The sequence below is a fragment of the Tetrahymena thermophila genome, assembly GCF_000189635.1.
Source record: "Tetrahymena thermophila SB210 genomic scaffold scf_8254672, whole genome shotgun sequence".
NCBI lineage: Eukaryota > Ciliophora > Oligohymenophorea > Hymenostomatida > Tetrahymenidae > Tetrahymena > Tetrahymena thermophila.
The window spans coordinates 139,886-160,832 of record NW_002476439.1 but is presented as its reverse complement, the minus strand read 5'-3'; the positions used below and the strand labels follow the sequence as shown (position 1 = coordinate 160,832).

The following is a 20,947-nucleotide window of genomic DNA, read 5'->3' as shown; positions in this document are numbered from 1 at the left end:
TTTAATAATAATAATAATAAAATAAACTTAAGAAATAAATTTGCTTATTTTAGATGCTTAGTTTTTAATATAAACGGGTTTGATTTTTATAAATTTAAAAACTCATTTACTTATTGGAATAAATACATTTTTAAAAATAAAATATCTCAGTTAAAATATTTTAATAAATATAAAAAAATAATCTTTTGAAGTAATAAATTTGTTTAATTTAAATAAGAATTAATTAATTTATCTAAAAATGCTATAACCCAACACATAAAGAAAGCAAAAAACAATTTATATATTTTAGCACTTTAAGTTAAATTAAAAACTTTTAATTTGGTTATTTCTTTTTTATTTGCTTAGTGGTTAAGCTTTTAGAGCAAAGTTGTTAAAATTTTTTTAGCAACTTTTTTCTTTTTTTTGTAGAGAAATTTATCAAAAAATTTCTTGCATTTTTATTAAACCAAAAATATTCAATTTTCAATGGAAAATTAATATCTTCTTATTAATTTCATAGCATTTTCAAGGTATTTTTATTCTAAAAAATATTATTAATAAATTTTCTTAATCAAAGGAGATTTTTCTGATAAGAAATTATGAAAACAATTCAATCATAAGTTAAATAAGACGTCTTTAAAAAAGCAACCAATTTTGTTCAAACTGATGAAAATATTATTGATATGCATTCGAGTAGTGGGTCTTTTTAGTTTTGAGGGATGTTCTTCTTTTCGTAGAAAGTTTTTAGGATGTAACCTACTATTGGGAGGGCTTGTGGGTTTAAATGGTAGTATACACCTGCTGATTGTATATCTTACACATTATAAATTTCGTAGTTTGTATTAAAGCAGAAGGAGAAAAGATCGTGAAGGAAGGGAATACAACTTATTATTTGTTGGTCTGTTATTCCTCTAGGTAAGTGAGCTGTTTTTAATTGATTAATCATTTCTTGTTTGATTTGCTACAGCTCATTATCTAAATTCTTCAAAATACTTTAGAAAGCAGCTTGGTTATGTATTTCAAGCTTGCATTAAATTATAAAGAATTTGTAATCAAATTCTGCAACTGGTAAATATTCAGTTAAAGGAATGTTCTTTTTCAAGAATTCCTTCAAGTTATCAAAGAAGCGGCGATTAGGAGCAACTTTGAGTTACTTTTTAATGTAACGAGAATACTCTGTCAAATAAGTAGATGAATACAGAGTTTGTAATGTTTTTTTGATGAAATCAATTGAGTTTTCTTCAGAGGGATCTAAGAAGAAACCACTGATTTCGCTATTTTCGTGGAATTTTTGGACTAAATTATCAATTAAGAAGGCATTTTCATGATCTAAATATGAATCAAATAAATAACAGCGATAATTAACAAATTGCTCAATTATTCTCAAGGCGACTTGGATTTCAACTTTGTTTTCTGTCATTGCTTAGAGTCCAATTTTTTTTAAGAAAAAGTATTTTGCTGGATCTATTTAGTATTTATATCTGATTTCATGTGAATACAGCTTGATTTAATCTTCTTTATCATGAATAAAATTAATAACTCCATTCAATACGTACTCCACTTGAGCAGCAGTAAACTGCCCTATTAAGCTGTATTCGAGGTAAAGAATTTCAAAACATTTCATGACAATGTTTCTCAAATTGGAAATATTTCCAACTTTTTCAATAACTGTTTTAGGAATTACTTTAAGCATATTTTCCTAAAACGCTTGATGGAATCGTTCTATGTATGACTCAGACATTTTAATTTCTTTAAGTTTGTCCATAAAAATAGAGAGGACTTTCTCTAAAATGGTGTAGTTAATTGCAATTGTGCTAAGCTCGTCTTTTACGAATTCGTAATCGATGTTGCCAACACAAAGGCTAAAGAATTTGATTATGTAATAGATAAAATGGGATTTGTCATTCTTTCAGGTGAGACTAACAAGTATTCTCAATTCCATGTCTAACTTAAGCATATCTCTTAAGTGATTTCTCATGAATTCAACCAAGACTCCTGGCTTTGTGTCATCACCTTCCAGCATAGAATGAAGTGTCTTTTTATTTTATTCAGCTTAATCCTAATCTTAAAAGCTTTTAATATTTTAATCATCTTTATTCTCTTCATCAGGTAATTTGTTAAAGCTCGTTCTAGAAGCTGAGAAAATCGATGTCATGCTATTATTGTTCTTAGGAGTTACTTTAAATATCTCAGATAATCTCTTAGACCCTCTTCTCTCATCGATAATGTTAGAGTTTCCTTCTTCCCTATTGCTGTTTTGAATATACTTTTTTTTATCTGGTACAGTTAATTACTGTTAGCTTATTGAACCTCTACCCATAGGAAGATTAGAAATTGAAAGACCTCCTATTTTATTAGTAGAAACTGTCTTTATGATTGATTTTTTAGGAGAAATCTAACTATTGTTGCTAGCACTCAACTAAGAATTTATGAGATGTTCTCCCAGTTTCAAGCTAAAATTAGCCAACTTCCTATTAGAATGTTATTTCTCTAAACCACCTTGAGCTAATTATGAATTAGACATCTGCGATGATTACTTCTCTAAAGAATTAGGAGTGTTTAAAATATATTTCTATTAGCTATGGTGAGAACTGCTTGACTAAAATCCATTTGATGCATTGAACTAGCTAATTTATAAATTTCCACTTTATTGCAATTCTTCAGCATTGCAAGCAGTACTTCCTAACACTTTTCTTGGAGAACTTAAAAGCTGCTACGAATGTTAAGGAGTCTTAATATTCTTAGAAGAGTTTAATGTTAGCTTAGGCATAGATAGCTTTTCTAAGTAATTAGATTTCTAAACTTTTAGTTAATTTTTTGTTATGAAATTATTTAGCTTCCATCTATCACTACTACCTGAATTTTGTAATTATTAAAATTAATTTTATATACTAGCAATTTATGGATTCACAAATTCTTGATTTTCTTGAGAAGTTTTTGGTCTCTTTACATCATCAGGATTAAGTGAGTCGCTTTAAAGCACGTACTTATTGCTATCATTTCTATAAAGTTACATTTTATTAGTGATATTATTATTATTTGATTGAGTTGAATTAGATTGCCTTAAAGTCTAGATATCAAACATATCTGAATTTGATGGACTATTTCTATTTTTATCAACATAAACTACCTGGCTAATTCTTAATTCTTCTCCGTTCTACTAAAAGCTAGATTAATCTTTCCTGGAAGTGTTGTTAATGTTTTCTTCTGTGTTGATCTTAATCTAAGGATAAGGAATATTTTGCAATGTTCTTGATAATCTATGAGGAATTTAATATATATCTCTTTCTTAGTATATCTGTCCATGGTTAACCAAACGAGGCGAAGCTTCTAAATTTTTATATTAATTTTTATTTAATTTACTTCAAATAAGATAAATATATTATTTAATTTTAGATAATCGTTTAAAACTTGCTAAATTTAAAAACATTATTCTCCAAATTTAAATCTTAAATATTAAATAGGGTAAAAATAAACATTTTTTAATTTAAAAGTATTTCCATAAACAGAAAATAAATTAATTTCTCTCTTTATTTTAAAATTTTTTATAGTAAATTACCTTGGTCAATTTCGTTTGAGATATAATTTAAAGTAGAGTGCCTTGCTGTTGTTCTTTTAAAATTATCTTGTTATTATTTGGAGGTTATATCACCTTCTTAAAAGTCGTTTAATTTAATTTCATTCTAATCATCATAAGCTAGTTTGTTGAAATCTTCAAAGCTGGATTAATTTTATGCTAGCTCAATTAAGGATATTTTTTTTCTTGGAGACCTTTTAACTTGCAAGCTTTATCTAGATTAATAGAGCGAATTATATGTAGTTTTATTTTACAAATCTGGATTCTGACCTGCTTAATTAAATTATCCACTCAAGCCTATTAAATGAGGTGATGTGCTTTTGTAGCCGTTGAAATTAGACATTTAACTACTTCCCTTTGAAAACTTAGAGCTGTTTTATAAAGAGCCTATATTGATAAATTTATTTTTATTTTATGCTTATTATTCTGTAGATTGAGCAAGACTCATTCCTTTTGGTGTGTTATTGTTATTATTATTATTATTTCCAAAAGAGGAAACTCTTAACTGCTATTCAACTTATTCAATTTAATTAAAATCGTTATAACCCATTTATGCCATAATACTCCTTTACTACAATTACTAAAGATATATTTTATTAGGAGAAAAGCTTGTTGAACATCTCATGGACAAAGATAGGGCATGGGTTTTTTTATTTTTTTAAAGTGGCAATGATTGCTTATGCTTTGCAGCTGGATTTTAGCTGCCGAAGATGTTAAAATATTCTTGCTTTCCCTATTTGGATTATAATTTTTTTTAAACATACTTTTCATATGAAGTCTAACTATTAATTATTTAGAATTCATCTAATGAATTTTGTAAATGCCCAAGTGTGTTTGCTTTTTCTAATTATACTTTGTAAGTCTGATAAGAAACCCTAGGAGTAGCCATTTTTTAAAGCAGAGCCTAAACTCTACCTTATTTTAATTCAGAATGGGTTTGATAAAATTCAGATAAAAAACCCTCTTTAGAAGCGAAATTATATTTTTATTGAGACTACCAAAGAGGTGTCTAGGCTTTCTCATTCGAAAAACCTTTTCTCTCGTTGACCAAAGTCCCAAAGCTTTATTTTTTTTCTATTTTTGATGAATTAAATATTTATCGCTATTAAATAGTTGTCCCTTTCGGGGTTTAAGACAATGAATTTTTTTATGAATTAAGACTCATAAAATGGCTAAATACGTTATAAGTAATTCTTCTGTTAACTTAAAATGCTACCCTAAAAATATTTTTTTTATTATCTAAAGAAACTTTATTATTTTAAGAAGAAGTAAAGTCTGAATTGGCTTTTCTTTCTTTTGGTTACTTGATTAATTATCAACTATTTAAATGTATCTATTTTATATGCTTATTTGCTGGCTTTTGATTATTCTATTTGGTAGTAATTTTATTTATTTATTATTTTTTTTTTTTGATTGCTTTCTTGCTTCCCTATTAACTTTCAAAAGTATATTTCAGGCTCAATTGATCAAAACTTCTTTATTGCACAAAATTTAATAAATATATAATCAAATAAAAGAAATTCAACTTTACAATAAATTCCTCTTGGTATGTAGGTATATAAATAGGGATATATTATTATTCAAACGCACCTAAATTTAAAATTATCTTATTTAAAATAGAAGAAATATATACACATATACATGATTTAATATTTATTGATTTATTTACAAATTTATGCTTTTTTTGTTTTCTGAATTTTCCGAAGTCTTTTGTTGTTCTCCATATAGTAAGATTTATAATAATAAAAGTGTAACTTTCTAATTAATTTAAAATTCATGTAAAAAATACTTAGATTAAGTTTCATAATAATTATTTTAATATTCTTTTACACAATTATTTATTCCAAAAATGTTTATCAAAAATAAAACATAACTGTTACATATTTTAAAAATCATATTAAAGCAAATAAAAAAATTAATTTATCATTATTTTTGTATAATTTTACATTATACTGATAAATTCGACTTAATGTAATTAAATTAATAACTATCTGAAAAAAGAAAAAAATAATTTTTTTGATAAAAATAACTATTTTAAATGTGTTAAAAGAACGACTCTCTTTATTAAAAATTTGAAGTATTTTTGAGCAGCATCTTCATAATTAATTAGTATGAAATTGCATTAATTACTTCATCAACAATTTCTAAATATCTGAAAATAGAAAATATTAATAATTTAAAAAAAAAAATACTATATAACCTCTAAACCTCTTACTTACCCTGCCAATACAGCATTTTGTACAGAGGTATATTTATTTTTGATCTATTTTTCAAAATTTTGAAGCTTAATATATTAGGCCCTTAATTAATGAGGAAATTCAGTATATTTATTTATTTTATCTATCATTTGTAAATTCCTGAAGGTTTTTTAAAAATTATAAGGAATTTTTCAAAAAATTCCCAACCCTCATTCCAATACAGATTATAATCATTAAACTGCTAAAAATACATTTAGTATTTACTAGTATTTTAAATTAAAGTTTTAACAGATTGAAATTGAATGATAATTTATTTGTTGTTGATTGATTTATATTTATTTATTCTTGATTGAAGTAATTATTAAATAAATAAATAATTCTTATCATTTATAATTTATCTAAAATATATTTTAAATAAATATTTTAAATAAATAATTTATCTTAATATTTTAATTATCATATTCGATTTATATGTAACAAGAATGACTTTCACTTTTTATCATACATGAAAGCTTCTTTTAATTAATAAGCATTCAAGCAAAATAAAAAATAATATTAATATTTTTAAACTTATTTTTGGAATTAATTAATTCATTCATTCATTCATCAAGCAACAATCTAAATTTAGTAACTAACTAATCTCTTCATCTTAGTTATTTTTTTGTGTAACTATAATCCCTTTACGTTCATAAGTTTATTCTCACTATTAAAATGTTAAAAAGAAAAGATATAAAATTATAATTCAATATTTTTTCATAAAAGTATAAGAAATAAATAAATTAAAAATATTAATATATTTTTACATAAGACAGAGTACAAAATTTTATATTCTATTGCATTTTTTTAAAGCAATGCATAGATTTCGTAAACCAAGATCATCAATTGAGTTTGTACTTTTTAAATTTAAAAAAATGTAATTTTATAAGATTAAAATAAAGTAATAACAAATTATTTTTCATAAAAATTAACTTTAAATAAATTAAACAACCCAGCAATCAAGAACAATATAAAAATAATATAAAAAATATAAATTAACTAAAATAATATTTGGTTGATGTTTCTTAATAATCAATAGCTATATGATAAAATGATTAATTTAAAAAAAATAAATAATTTACTAGAGATAAAGCATCAATTATTTTAATTTACTGCATTTTACAAAGCTCTAAACTAAATCTATAGCTCCTTAGTTACCAATTTTGCAACACCTTAAATTAGGTAAAGTTTATTTTTTTAATTAAATAAGTTAAATAAATTAAAATATAAATGAAAGAAATATTTTATTGATTTTTAAATTAAATTAACAAATTTTAAAACATAAAAGATAAGCAAGAAATAAAAATTAAAAAACATAAATAGGTCAGTTAATTATTTTACCCAAGGTCAAGTTTCAAATTTTAGAGGTTCTACATGTTTTATAGAGCAGACCCAAGAATTTAAGCTCCTTTATCCTAAAGGAAATTATTTCTTTTAAAATATGAATATTTTATTTAAACAAAAAAATAAATAAAAATCTAAATCTCATTAAAGTGAGTATAAATCTAAATAAATTATATTTAATTATTTTTAAATTAAAAAATAATAGCATTAATTCATTCAATTATTTGTTTTTTTTTTTAATAAATCAATAAGAGAGATTTTCTTTTAAAAAATCTTACTATAGATAAAGTGTCAAAATTGATAAACGAGCACATTTTGATAAAGCAAAAGCTAAATTTTCTATACCATTAGCTCCAAAATTATTAGATCTTTTCAAAAATTAATTATAAGATGTAAATCAACAAATAGAAAAAAAATTAATAAAAGTATTTTTTTTTCTTCAATTTATTTAAATAAAAAAAACTAAAAATTTAACAAATTATTAAATTTCTTTAATCAGTTTTCAAAACAATGGAAAAAAATTAATAATTTACTAGAGCTATAATGTCAGATTTTAGAGATTAGGACACCTAGACAAAGAATTACCTATATTGTATACTCCTATATCACATAATTTATTTTAGCTTTTGGAATAAAATAAAATATTTTTTAAATTCTTTATAAAGTGAGAATAAAATTAAAAGCTGTTAATTATGTAAATTATAATAATGCTGGCTGATGCATCAAATTTTGCAATTATCGAACAAATTTTATGAAAAAATTTTTAAAATAGCGATATTTATTTTATTTTTTCTCATACATTGATTTAATTTGGGTAAGTAATATAGAAATTTTTGAGATGGTCGAAACCTCATATTTTATTTTTAAAAATATGTATAGATCGATATAAAAATAATTCTAATTTTAATAGATAATAAAAAATAATAAAATCAAATGATATGTTGGTTTGTTAGTTTTGAGAATAAAATAAACAATTAAAAAATATTATTTACCTAAGGAATAGTATTAAGACTGAAAGATTTGGGCAGTTCTATAAGCCTAAGCCTAAATATGATGCACCCATTGCATTAATTTCATTTCCTCTTTTAGAATATTTTTTAACATTATTAATTAAAATAATTATAAAAATTAGATTAAAATTTAAATTGGAATAGGATAAATTAATTTTAAAAAATAAATAATTTAATAATAAAAAAATTATTTACGAAAGGTAAAGAGCTAAATTTTAGAGCTTTTAACAACTTTCTAACGCTTTGCCTAATATTTATGAAGACTCTTCATTTAAATTTGAGTAACTTGTAATGTTTTGTAATTGTATTTTATTAAAAAAAATTTAATATTTTCATTAATTTAATAAACAAGTTAAAATTTTTCTTATTTCATAACAAGAAAAAAGATTAAGCATTAAATATTGTATTTGATAAAAATTACGTTAAGTCTATCTCAACATCAGTAAGAGAAGATAGAGATGATACTACAAACTTTTTTTTAAAAAAAATTAAAATATAACAATTATATTTTAATAAATTAAAGTAAAATACCTATTTTAGATGAATAAAATTTAGTTTTTTCAACATTTTTTTTATTCACTTACTTAATAACGAGTTTTATGAAATTGAATTAATTATAAAATTTCAATTTAGTATTTTATTTTTTCATTAGATAAATTGTAAATAAATAAATTAATCAAATCCTCAAATATTTTTCATAAGAAAAATATTGAATGAAATAGATAAGAAAGTTTTACTATTCTCCAAAGTAATTAAAATACAAAAAATTTTTTTTTTATCAGAAAAATTTTTATCATAAAAATAATTAATTTAAGAAATAAAACAATTTTATCTCCCTAATTAAATGAAATTGATAAGAAAAATTTAGGTGTTATTGAAATAGATACAGTATTTCCTTTTTATTTTGGTCATACCAATAATCGAAGGTAAGTCAGAATTTCTTAAAAATAAAATTTGAAATAATATATACCTTATTAGAGTTGCGAAATTTAAAAAATAAGAATATTTACAATATAAATTTTTATAAAATCAATGAATAATATTAATTTTTGTATGTAAAAGTTTAATTAGCTTTTAAGTGTTCATTTTTTCTTTCGTAAATTAGGGAATCTTTTGTTTGTCTTTAAAATTTATTCAATGTCAGCTAATTAATAAAAAGTAAAATGTAAAAAAATAATTATTAATTAAATAAATAATAAATTCTACTCAATTCTAATTCCCTAGGAAAATCCATATTTAAGTTAGTGATTTAGGTGCATGAAATATCTTATTATTTTGGAAAATTATGCTTATAAATTTATTTGGAAATCTTGAAGTATGTCATTATCGATGCAATTATATTCAGAGTTTGCCATATAAATAGCTATATCAATATTAATATGTCTTGCAAAGTAACCTCACCATAAACTAAATTAGTAGTATTTTATTATTACTATTATTGATTCAAGAATATAGTGGTAATAGTTAGTATTAATAAGAAAAGTATTTCTGATGCTATTGCGTGAAGTCTCTAAATTAATTAGACAAATATTTTTAAATAAATCAATAAAATTGTAAAGAATAAACCTAAAAGAATTAGGCTTATCAATCCGTAATAGTTATTATAAAATTTATAAAGTAGAATTACAGCTCCAATTTTTCTAATTTCAAGTAAAAACCAAATATAGTAATTTATCTTTGCCTTTTAATTAATATCTTATATAATTGATAGATGTTTATTAGAAAACTTATTTTAGTCTTAATATGGATTTTAATAAACTTTAATTTGATACGTTAAAATTAGCAAATAAATAAGATGGAGTGCGATAGCAGATGACATAAGATAGATGTAAACTTATTAATGAGAGCTTGAATCCTCATTATTATTATGAGAAAATAAGTAAATTACTACTGAAAACATTCCAAATGTTGTAAAGAATCTACCAGCTAACACTAAGATATTGCTCATTAATACTTCTAAAATTCTAAATTTAAAAATTCTAGTAATTATTTCTTATAAAAAAGTCAAGACTATTAGAGATCCTAATATTATAGAGACTACAATAATATTCAAATTCAATTAATCATATTCTCTTTCAGAATCAACTTAATCAATAATATAAAAATTATACATACTGTAGCTTTGCATTATTTCTTGTTTTAAATTTTTACCTTTTGCGCTTTGCATCAAACTTAAAATTCCTATTTGTTATTGTAACAAAATGGAATAACTCAAGAATGATTAAACAGGTAAAAAAACTAAAGGCAATTACATGTAATACGATACTTGGAAATACTTTTTTAAAAAATCAGCTAGAGTCTCACTTACAGGACTTGGAATCATTTCACAATATTTTTTGCCTGTTTCTTAATAACCCTCAATGCAATCACATGAGTTTGTTTATATGTTGAGTTATCGAGTTGAAGATATGCAAGAAGTGCATGAATCAGAGAAAATAGGTCTTTTACAAGTAGAGCAACTCTAATGACATGGGAGCATTTCATCATATTTCAGACAAGTTGTACTATTCAAACAGTGCTAACAATATTAAGGACATTCTCCAATGCATTAGTTATCAGATAGAGCATATTTTCCACTTTTAATATTAAATTTAATATATTTTTTCCAAAATTTAATTTTAATAAAATTTAAATAAAAAAATATTTTAATAAATAAAAAATTACTTTTCACAAAAAGTACAAACTCCTTGCTGTAATAAATAACCTTCGCTGCAAGTTATGCATTAAGGACTATTTTAACTTACAGCTAAGCAATTTTTTAATTAAGGACGTAAAATGCATTATTATAGAAGAATATTGTAATAATAAAGAATATTTTCGCATGTGCATACTAGTTAAGAATTAGTTAATAAACAAGAATCAAGACATTTTCCATTTATATCACAATAGTTTTTGCAGGAAGATTAACATGTTTAACAATTGTAGAGATTTCCATTTACTTGTTTACAATTTGTTTATTCAGGTTGTTAAGACAAACATTTATTATTATAAAGAAAGGGTTGAGTGGAAGTACAGCATTATGTTAATAATGGACCAGTACAGATATTGCAAGAATTATCACAAGGAGAGCAAATAAATATATTTTTGATTTAATCTAAAGTTTGATAATAACCATCAGGACATTAAGAAATGCATGCATCTTAAAAATTAATTTGTCTGTCAGTATAACTTAACTAGCAATTAATCATCTCAAATTACAAAGTCTGGATTTTGAGTTTTTAATTAAGCTGTTAACAGTTTTGAAATTATCTTACAGTTTAATTAAAAGATATAACATAATTTAAAGTACCATTATCAGTTTAAATTCCCGATATTCCATAGAAGGCATTATCGAGATCAACATCAAGTGTAATATTTTAGTAATTCCAACAAATGTATTAAGTGCCATTTATAGTCAAGCTGAAAGTATTAGCAGGAATTATCTGAATTGATACATAATAAGTATTAAGTTAAGAAAATATTCTATAATACTGATCTGATTTAGGTTGATATTATTGACTAGGATAATAAATATAATTTAAGTCAAGTTATAGAGGTAATCTATCAGCAAGAAATGTAAAGAGAAATGAATTACTTTAATTTTATGCAGCCAATGTGTTTATGTAAAATTTTAAACTGTTATTTTAAGATATTCCTGTTATGTATGAATGCGCAATCATACCTTCAGTAGAATTAGAAAGTTAATCTAAATAACCATTTTAGCTTAGTTTAAATTAATTTTTTTGTATTTAAATTTACCTTTATTTAACATTTTCCAAGCATATTTCAGCAAATTTAACACAAACACTACCCAAGCCTTTGTTATTTAATATTATTTTTTAGTCGTTTGTTTCTTGGATTGTAATATTGAAAAAAGGCTGATAATAGTAAGACTAGTAGCTGCTAAGTAGATAACTTTTTTAATATGGACAGTCAATTATTTTCTGGTTGAGAACAGTGCTTGTATTAGAACCTATGCAAGAGTCTTGAATTGTTACATTATTATTCCATATGCTAGTGTATTTCTATGCAAGACTCAGAGATAATAATTTAAGGTTTAATACAATTTATATTATAAAAGCTAAAGAACTTTATGATTAAATTCTCATTTTATATTCTATTTTAAATTAAATTCTTTATGATTAACTAATTATTATGTGATTTTAATTTATTATATAAAAGAATATTAACAAAATTGATTTATGTAAAACAAAACATTAAAATCTGATAGATTTTATTTATCTATTTTACACTTTTAAGAGATTATCAAGTTCTTAGTACTCAATAAAATCGAGATTAATTAAGTGAATTGTAATCTAATTCATTTAATTATTTATTTGGTTTACATTTACAAAAATAATTTACATAAAATAAAACCTAAATTTTTACCATCTATTGATTTTCCTTAATTAAATGTCAAACTCACTTAATCAACAGACTAACCTCAATATTTTTTACATTACAAATTTACATTATTTAATAAAAAAATAATAATAGATAATTTTTTCAAATTTATATTTAATTGAAATCAATAAATCTAGGTCTGAAAATTTATTTGTGATTTAATCTTAAAAAAATATATTGAATTTTTATTAGTAAATTAATCATGAGTGTCAGAAAGTAGGTAAATATTAGTTTAAATAATTCATATTTTAAATATAATCATAAAGTTTATACTGTGAATCCTAAATATAAAGCAAAAGTAAAAATTAAACTTATTTTTTAAAATCAATTATTCTTTAAGCTGACTAAATTTATTGATAATATAATTTTTGGTATGATTAAATAAGAATGCTTACATTATATTTAATGAAAATAAAATTGCATATTCTTCCATAAATAAATAAATTGTAATTTTATTTTTTTGTTGCAATTAATTACTAAAAATATTGAAATTAGTATTTAATATTTTAATATAAAACATTAATTGAAAATAATTTAAGTAAGATTAATTGTATAAAATTTACAAAATATTTAAAAATTAATTATTATTTTAGTTTGTTTTTATTATAAATAAAATAAATTAAACTTATTTTTACTAGAATAATTAATAAATGTGGAAGGAAGGAATTACTAACTAACTAACTCATTAATCTAAAACAGACTTTGCATATTTTATTTCGTCTCTTTCAAATAAATAATTTTTTTAATTAGTCAACAATATTGATGGAAAGTTTAATTAATAATTAGGGTTGGCATTTAAAATTGAAGGAGATTTGTTTCTTGAATAGCTTGGAGTATGTGGAAAGATTGGTGGTTAATTCAAATTCAAATCATATTCTGACATTGATTTAATTCCTTAGTAATTATTTTCTTCGATTTAATCTTGATTATCGTTGCTCTCGCTTTTAATTTGATTGTAGCTTTAGATTTAAGAATTTTGAATTGAAATTTCAAGTATGTGTTTCTACTTGTTTAGATATCCTTGATTACTAGAATTGAATTGTATTTGTTCAGGATTTTATTGTGGAGATTAATATGTTTGCATAAAATCTGTGTCTTTATTTTTTTACTTTTCTTTATCATCTGATCCTGGAAAACTTTCTTTACTTTTCATATTAGGGTCAGCCTCTACTTTTAAATGAAATTAATAACACACAAAACGTGTATAATCATAAATCCTCACTAATATGTCATTTATATCAGATTTTTATGGAGTACCTTCGAGAATTATTACACCATTTTTAAATTCATAACTCATCCAACTAGGTAGAGAAATATATTTAGAAATCGGCATACTTTTATATTGCAAATTAAATAATCTCCTCAAGCTTAAGCAAACTCCTTCTTAAACTTTTTCAAAAGCTTCAACTGAAATAATTTTGCTTTTTTCCAAATGAATAGATTCTCCACAGCATTTCACTATATTTTTTGCACTAACAAAATCTAATCCAAGCGCATCAGCAAACAAAACTATAATTAAAAAAATAAATATGATTCAAACTAATATAAAGAATTTTATTCTTTCCTTTTAAAAAATAAACCCAAATTAGCTTTTGACATTCCAAAAATCCACAAAAAAACATTAAATTTTCAAAAAATCTTTCTAAAACAAAAAATTCTTTTCTTGTTAAAATTATTTTATTAATTTTAAACTAAATTTCATGATTTGCTAATTTGATTTATTTATTTTATTTTTAAAAATGTAAAAATGTTGATTTTAATTAATTTGTCAAAAAAATATTCAAAGAAAATTATGATGAATTTATTAATTACCTTCCATAAGCAGATTGGAGTTGATACCGATTTACTATAGATAATTGAGTTTTTAGTTGTTTGGGTCTATTTAAGGGATTAATTCTAAATCTTTGAGTACTTTAAATATTTCATCGATTTTGAGATTTGTTTTGGAAAAGGGAGTGGGAATACCGTATTTATCTGTTTGGTTTGTAGCAATTATTGAAACATATTATCTATACCAATCTATATTAGCATAATTTCCTTTTTTTATTGAGTAATCTTTTAGTTATTAATAAAAATTAAACGTTTTCTTTTCGTTTTATAGTAAATATCTTAGCACACTAGCTTTTAGGCAACGATAAAATCTTGATTTTTCATCTTACAAATCTACTACGTAATCTACTATTTTATACTCTAATAGGTCGTATTGAACAGTTAATTTATTTTCTATCATTTAATTAAATAATTATCCCATTTAAAATGTTCCATCTTCTGCTTATATCTAAAAATATGTAGTTAAACTTGCTTTGCTTTCGTAATTCTTAAAAATTCCACTTTAAATTCCTTAGCTGTTGATTGAATAATTTTTTTCTCTCTGTTTTTATTGTAAATAAAATGAGCTTCTTTGAGTAAACGCCTTTTTAAAAATAGATTACTGCTTTGAATTTCTATTCTTAAACTCATTTTATTATTCTTAAGTCTCATTTTTATTTGAGTTTTAGTTTGCATTACTATTTTGATTTTTCAAAGTATTTTAATTATCACCTTCGATTTAACTTGCTAAATTTTAACCTGCTTAATTTTCGATATATTTTTCAGTGTTTTTATTATCTTAAATTGATTGTTCTTCAATAAATTAGTTAGATTTTGGAGTTTTTAGTTAGTCTAATTCTGCTATTTCTGCATTTTTGTTTATTTCAATATTTTTTTATGAATCAGGAAATTATTTCTCATTTTTAATGTTTTGTTAGCTTATTATAGATTTTGTAGATTTATTAAAGCCTTATTGCAATTTATTCATAGAATTTAAGCTTTTATTTGCTTGCTTGATAAATTTTTCAAAAAATAAATTTGCTATTTCATAGTCTTAATCTAAAATAGATATTTTTTTTCTATAGACTTAGCCTACATAAACAACTTCTGTGGAGTACATAGTATCGCTTTTAAAATAAAGATTCATAAAGGTAGATCTTTTTCTATACAAACCCAATGCGAAAGCAATTGGACCAAGAATTTAAATTAATATACTAAATACATATGTGAATGGCATATTATTTATATTTAAGCAAAAATCTTCATAAGTAGATGTGTAGCCATTCGAAACTTCCAATCTCAAATAAACCTTTTAAAACAAATAACTAGATGGAGGACTGCCAACAAGACGAAGATTAACATTATCATATTTTATAAAAGAGTCAGACGAAATAGGTAAGTATTATCCACTGATTTTCTGTTAAAATGAATAGGTTAAAGGAATTGAATCAGGATCTACAAAAGAATCTAATTCAAATTAAATTAAGAATGATTATTAAATCGTCAAATCAGCACCTTATCTATCAACTTGATCTTAGATGTTCTTTTGATGAATAATATCTTATTTTATCTTTAAAAACTTCACTTGACTTTGAACATCAAAATCTAAATTTAAGTTATAGTTAAAGTTATCTACAATTTAAAGCTGCATTGTTTTAGATCCATTCTAAGTTATATTTTTGCTTTTACTTTAATCATAGTAAAGAATTCCGTTGCTTAATGCTTGATTCACATACTTCAATTCACCTTCAAGCTTCAAAACAGTTAATTGATCATTAAAATACATAACTAAGTTAGGATATGATTTTTAGATAAATTTGTATGCTGAGTTATCTTGAAATATAAAGCTGACTGATAGTTGATTTTGAACTGCTTATATCATTGATTAAGTTTAACTTTGATTAAATTGCAGAGAACTAACAACATCGAATACAAATTAATTATATACTTTAGTCCTTTTAAATGTTTCAGTAACATATAATTAAATAGTTGCAAGTCTTATTGGATCGATATTAGTTCCTGAAAATGCTTGAGACAGATCTAAATATTGCTAACTTGTTGAGTCAAAAAAATTAGTTGCACAATTCGTGCCATCAATATAGCCACTTTACTTTAAATTTTTAAATATAATCTAGCTTTCATCTGGAGTTGTAATTAAGTCTGAATTTTGGTAGATGAAAGAGGTGCTGCTTAACTAAAAGCATGTTTCAATCACAATTATCAAGAAACTTTTGGTACCATTTTATGAGTCTAAGCACTCTTTTGGAATATTCAATTGAATTTAAGCTTGCAAATTAGTATTGCTTTGATTTGATCTATTAACAACTATCCAAGAAGGTAAATCTTGCAAAACTAGATCTTGATAATAGTAAATTTAGCTAATTATCTAATTAGGTTTTCTGTAAAGCAAAACAAATTTAACAAGATATTAAAGTCCAACCTAAAATGGATCACTATCAGAAATCAAACTATACAATTATGTATCAATAGATTAAACTTATCTCTCAACATGGATTAAAACCTAGCTTTAAAGATTGAAAAGACGCAATCCTTTTTCATTTGTTGAGTACAAAAATTAAAGTCCAGATTTATCTTATTATAAAATTAAAAATTACTATTAAAAATATACAAAATTTATAAATCTTTAAAGATCTAATCAAAAATTTAAGAAAAAACTATTAAACAGGGACTAGCAAAATGCCGAAATTTGTAAAAATATTTCATTTTTAATAGGAAATTTGCCTGAAAAAATAATTTTTGTTTAAGAGAAATAAAAAATAACCTCGCATTAATTAAAATAATATTAATAAGAAAATTAATAAATTAATTTCTTTTACCTATACAAGTAGTTAAAGAGTCTTATTATTGTATTGTAGATTTCATTATAATTTTTAAATCAGATTTGTTGTTTAAGTCTATAAGTGTCAAAGTACCTGTGTCCATAGTAGAAATAATTCCATATTTTTCATCAACAGTGAATGAAATAAAATTTGTCCAGCCGGAAGAAACAAATTTTCCTAAGACAACTATATCTGGTAATTTAGTAGAGTCCAACAAGACTAAACCATTAAAACCGTCTATCAAATATATAATTTTATCAGTTTTAGAACGTATTAAAGTTTCTCCGCCATTTGTCCTCCACTAATTAACCATATTTGGATTTTTCATATCTGAAGTATCATATATAAATAAGCCAACATTTCTAACAACTGCTAAAGCATGTTTTTTATCATGTGATAAAACGGCACCACAACATGTTCCAATTACTCCCTAATTTGTGTACATGGAAATAACCTCAAAATTGACCATATCAACTAAAGCTATTCCTACATCAAATGACATCACTGCATGCTATTCATCTTCACTTATATTAAATTATTCACTATAATAAACTTAATCATACTTCAATCCTTTAACATATTGGAAAGAATACTATCCATCAGGAGAAATATTGACCTAAAATTTATACGCTACAACATTTTTATCGCTCTGTTGGGAAGTAAAATAAATGTGTTTTTCACCTTTAGTAAATTAAATATTTTCAATTTAAAATCCTAATGGGATCGGTTCATCAGGTCCAAATTATCTAAATGTGTTTGTACTGATAATTTATTCCTATTATTCATTGAATTAATATACAAGCTACATTTTAGAAGGGATAGTTTATGTGTAGGAATTAACTTCAATTTTAAAAATGCACAAACCATCAGCGTCAAAAGCTCCAAGTAAGTATTAACTATTTTAAGAGATAGTGCATCTCCATTTAGAAATTGCCTTGCCTTCCTAAAATAGCTAAGATTACTATAAATTAAACAAATTTGGTATATTATTATAAAGAGAAGGCTTTTATTTCTAGAACACAGCAACTGATAGAGAATTCAAATAATAAATATATTAATTATCAAAAGTTGCGTTTGGAATTACATTCTATTTCGGAGACAACGCCAAAGAAAAAGACTACCCAGATAATTAAAGTTGCTAAAAAAACTAAGGATTCAAAGGATCATTAATATTATAAATTAGAATTCCTAAAGATCTGACACCAACATATAAAAATTAATCATCAAGACTCTTAGCTAAAGATGAAGTGTACCCAATCTTACTTCCTAAATTAAACTGTACCAATTGAATTTTTTCTAATTTTATAAAAAAACAAGTAAATGTAAATTATTCAATTTTCACCACTAATTAATATCAAATATCTTAAAATTTAAGTTTTTCTATCTAACCAGATTATTTTTGCATTTACTTACTTGAAACAAATCAAAAAGGAAATTTTAATTTAATATAAAATTGAGCAGTAAGAAAAAAAGGTATTTTTGAGCATACAAAAAAAGTGTATTTCTGAGCATACAAAAAAAGGGTATTTCTTAGCATTGTAAAAAAAACTAAAGTAGCTATTTCATTTATTAAAATTACTTTGATTGTATTTTTGAAATTAAATCCACTCATTTAATATATATTAAGAGTAATAAGTAAGAATAAATCAAAGAACAAACAGCAGTTCATTTGCTTAAAATTATTCACTCACTTTTTAATAAGTAAACTTTAAACTGTAAATTTTGTAAGTAAAAAAATAAAACAAAATGAATTTTTAGTTTCCAAATTAGATATTTTGAAAGAAAATAAATGTTGATGTTTTTTTATATAAAATAAATTTACAATTGTTATTTTATTCTGCATCGTCTCCAATAAGTTACAACTAACTCAAATCATAAAGGATATATATGCCATTCCATCTGTCAATAACGAATACATAGTTATTTTTACTAGTAACGACTAGCTCTGTAAAGCTTGTGACTGCTAACTTTGTTAAAATCTTAACCAGATTTACTTAAAGTTGATTGTTTTACGTTTATCTGTCTATCCTAAAAGCAAGTAACCCTTCAAAATCAGCATTTATGTAAAAAATTCTGTCATCGGGTGAAATGACACCTCTTACGAAGAGAATTTGGTTAGCAGAGTAGTCAATTTAACCTAAATTGACTATGTTTTTTAGGTTTCTGACATCAAACCATTGAAGAACTCCTAAATATCCTAGAACAAACATAATATCTTCTTCTAGATTAAATTAAATGTCTACAATAGTTTAACCTTAAGTGTTAATGGAGCTAATCATCTTCATGCTGAAATCGCTTTAGCTTAATTAAAAGATGCCGACCTAGTTGATCATTCCTAGAATGACATACGATCCATCTTTTGTAATTTAAACAGTCTAAATGTAGCTATTATCAGGCGATTAGTGTATATATTTATTAAATTTATTATCAATGATCATTATTCCAGCATTACCTAAAGCAGCTATGGCTGTTCCAGACTATTATGCTATTTTAATTCTATTAGAAGTTCCATTGATAGCTTAAACATCAAAAGAATAACTTGGGATTGAATTATATACAAATCCAATAGAGCTTTAGGCAAAAACAGCTTCAATAATATAAACTAAAAAAAAAAGATAAATGTGTAAATTAACTTTCATTTAATTGTATATTAAGTGCTTTTTAATTAATAATTTTTTGATAAAAATAAATAGCTTTTGTAAAAAGAATTTGATATTTATTTGATACCAAATTATATAATTCAGAAGAAACTGCTTCATAAGTAACTCATTACTTTTGTTCATACATACATATCTAAATAATTAGGGATTACTCTCAATTTTTGTATTTATTACTTAAAAAAAGCCATCAATATTTTTCTCCTAATAAAAAACGTCATTTTTTATCTTTTAAACTAAAATATTTGCCTTAATTTTCCAAAATTAATTTCAATTTTTTATTATTGCAAAAATTATTATGACCATTTTATAAAAAGGTGAAATTAGATAATGTTATTAAGAAAAACTAATTAAGTTCCTTTATAAACAGATTGATCTAAAATAGATACTATTTCATTAACTCACTCATTTATTAATTTGGGGTACTTATTAAATAATTTCAAATGTGTAATTTGACAAAAAGGCGAAATCAGATAAATCAATAAAGCAAACTAATTAAATTCCTTTAGAGATACAAAAAAATTCTACTTCTTTCTTTCATTTATTCTATTCAGATTTGAATTATAAATTTTGTTATAAAATTAAATTGATACAATTAAGCAGTACAAGATTGATAAATTTATTAGGGATTGAATTATTAACGAATCTATTTTAGTTTTAGCCAATAATAGCTTTAATAATATATATATAATTAAATTGTAATTTCATTTTCGTTTAGGTATATTTTAAGAGTGTTTTGATTAATTAGAATAAATTTGTAAAAAGAGTTTGATTTTTTTTTGATAATAATTTACAGAATTCAAAATAAATTTCTTTTTAAATAGCTCATTATTTTGTTTTTTTCATTCCTGTCCAAATAAATTATGAATAGTTATTTACTCTCTATTATTATATGCATTATAACAATATTTTTTTTCTTAAAGTAAAAAAGTATCTTTTATTTAATAAAGAAGTAAATTATCTAATTTCCTAAATTAATTTTAGTTTTCATATTTTTTGATATTACATTAATTGTTGTAACCTATTTATAAAAAAGCGAAATTAGATAAAGTTAAAAACGAAAATTAATAAAAATCTTGTTTTGATTAACATATTAAGCAAATTTTCTATTCCA

The 20,947-nt window shown here is 23.1% G+C and overlaps 6 protein-coding genes across 6 annotated transcripts; all 6 read right to left on the bottom strand. All coding sequences in view use genetic code 6, as the record gives it.

The window, feature by feature from the left end:
* Positions 1 to 637: 637 nt before the first annotated feature.
* TTHERM_000833688 (hypothetical protein) lies at positions 638 to 1,720 on the bottom strand (the record flags this gene model as incomplete). Its single annotated transcript, XM_012797032.1, has 1 exon — positions 638 to 1,720. One exon carries the CDS (start codon positions 1,718 to 1,720, stop codon positions 638 to 640), a length of 1,083 nt encoding a protein of 360 aa, XP_012652486.1.
* Positions 1,721 to 1,888: 168 nt separating this feature from the next.
* On the bottom strand, positions 1,889 to 4,721 carry TTHERM_00833680 (hypothetical protein; the record flags this gene model as incomplete). The annotated part of the gene is made up of 2 exons (XM_001013675.2): positions 1,889 to 3,309; positions 3,539 to 4,721. 2 exons carry the CDS (start codon positions 4,719 to 4,721, stop codon positions 1,889 to 1,891), a joined length of 2,604 nt encoding a protein of 867 aa, XP_001013675.2.
* Positions 4,722 to 6,360: 1,639 nt separating this feature from the next.
* Positions 6,361 to 8,711, bottom strand: TTHERM_000833679 (cyclic nucleotide-binding domain protein; the record flags this gene model as incomplete). Its single annotated transcript, XM_012797031.1, has 10 exons — positions 6,361 to 6,457; positions 6,558 to 6,647; positions 6,873 to 6,962; positions 7,132 to 7,221; positions 7,413 to 7,502; positions 7,668 to 7,757; positions 8,127 to 8,216; positions 8,340 to 8,429; positions 8,566 to 8,615; positions 8,676 to 8,711. 10 exons carry the CDS (start codon positions 8,709 to 8,711, stop codon positions 6,361 to 6,363), a joined length of 813 nt encoding a protein of 270 aa, XP_012652485.1.
* A 774-nt stretch (positions 8,712 to 9,485) lies between these two features.
* Positions 9,486 to 11,079, bottom strand: TTHERM_000833678 (transmembrane protein, putative; the record flags this gene model as incomplete). The annotated part of the gene is made up of 7 exons (XM_012797030.1): positions 9,486 to 9,507; positions 9,578 to 9,654; positions 9,772 to 9,825; positions 10,033 to 10,108; positions 10,260 to 10,325; positions 10,397 to 10,720; positions 10,889 to 11,079. The coding sequence occupies 7 exons, from the start codon at positions 11,077 to 11,079 to the stop codon at positions 9,486 to 9,488; spliced, it is 810 nt and encodes a 269-aa protein (XP_012652484.1).
* A 254-nt stretch (positions 11,080 to 11,333) lies between these two features.
* Positions 11,334 to 12,232, bottom strand: TTHERM_00833670 (hypothetical protein; the record flags this gene model as incomplete). Its single annotated transcript, XM_001013674.2, has 3 exons — positions 11,334 to 11,371; positions 11,434 to 11,642; positions 11,883 to 12,232. The coding sequence occupies 3 exons, from the start codon at positions 12,230 to 12,232 to the stop codon at positions 11,334 to 11,336; spliced, it is 597 nt and encodes a 198-aa protein (XP_001013674.2).
* Positions 12,233 to 13,209: 977 nt separating this feature from the next.
* TTHERM_00833660 (two component regulator propeller family protein) lies at positions 13,210 to 19,815 on the bottom strand (the record flags this gene model as incomplete). Its single annotated transcript, XM_001013673.2, has 4 exons — positions 13,210 to 14,036; positions 14,340 to 16,928; positions 17,174 to 18,472; positions 18,999 to 19,815. 4 exons carry the CDS (start codon positions 19,813 to 19,815, stop codon positions 13,210 to 13,212), a joined length of 5,532 nt encoding a protein of 1,843 aa, XP_001013673.2.
* Between the last annotated feature and the right edge of the window lie 1,132 nt (positions 19,816 to 20,947).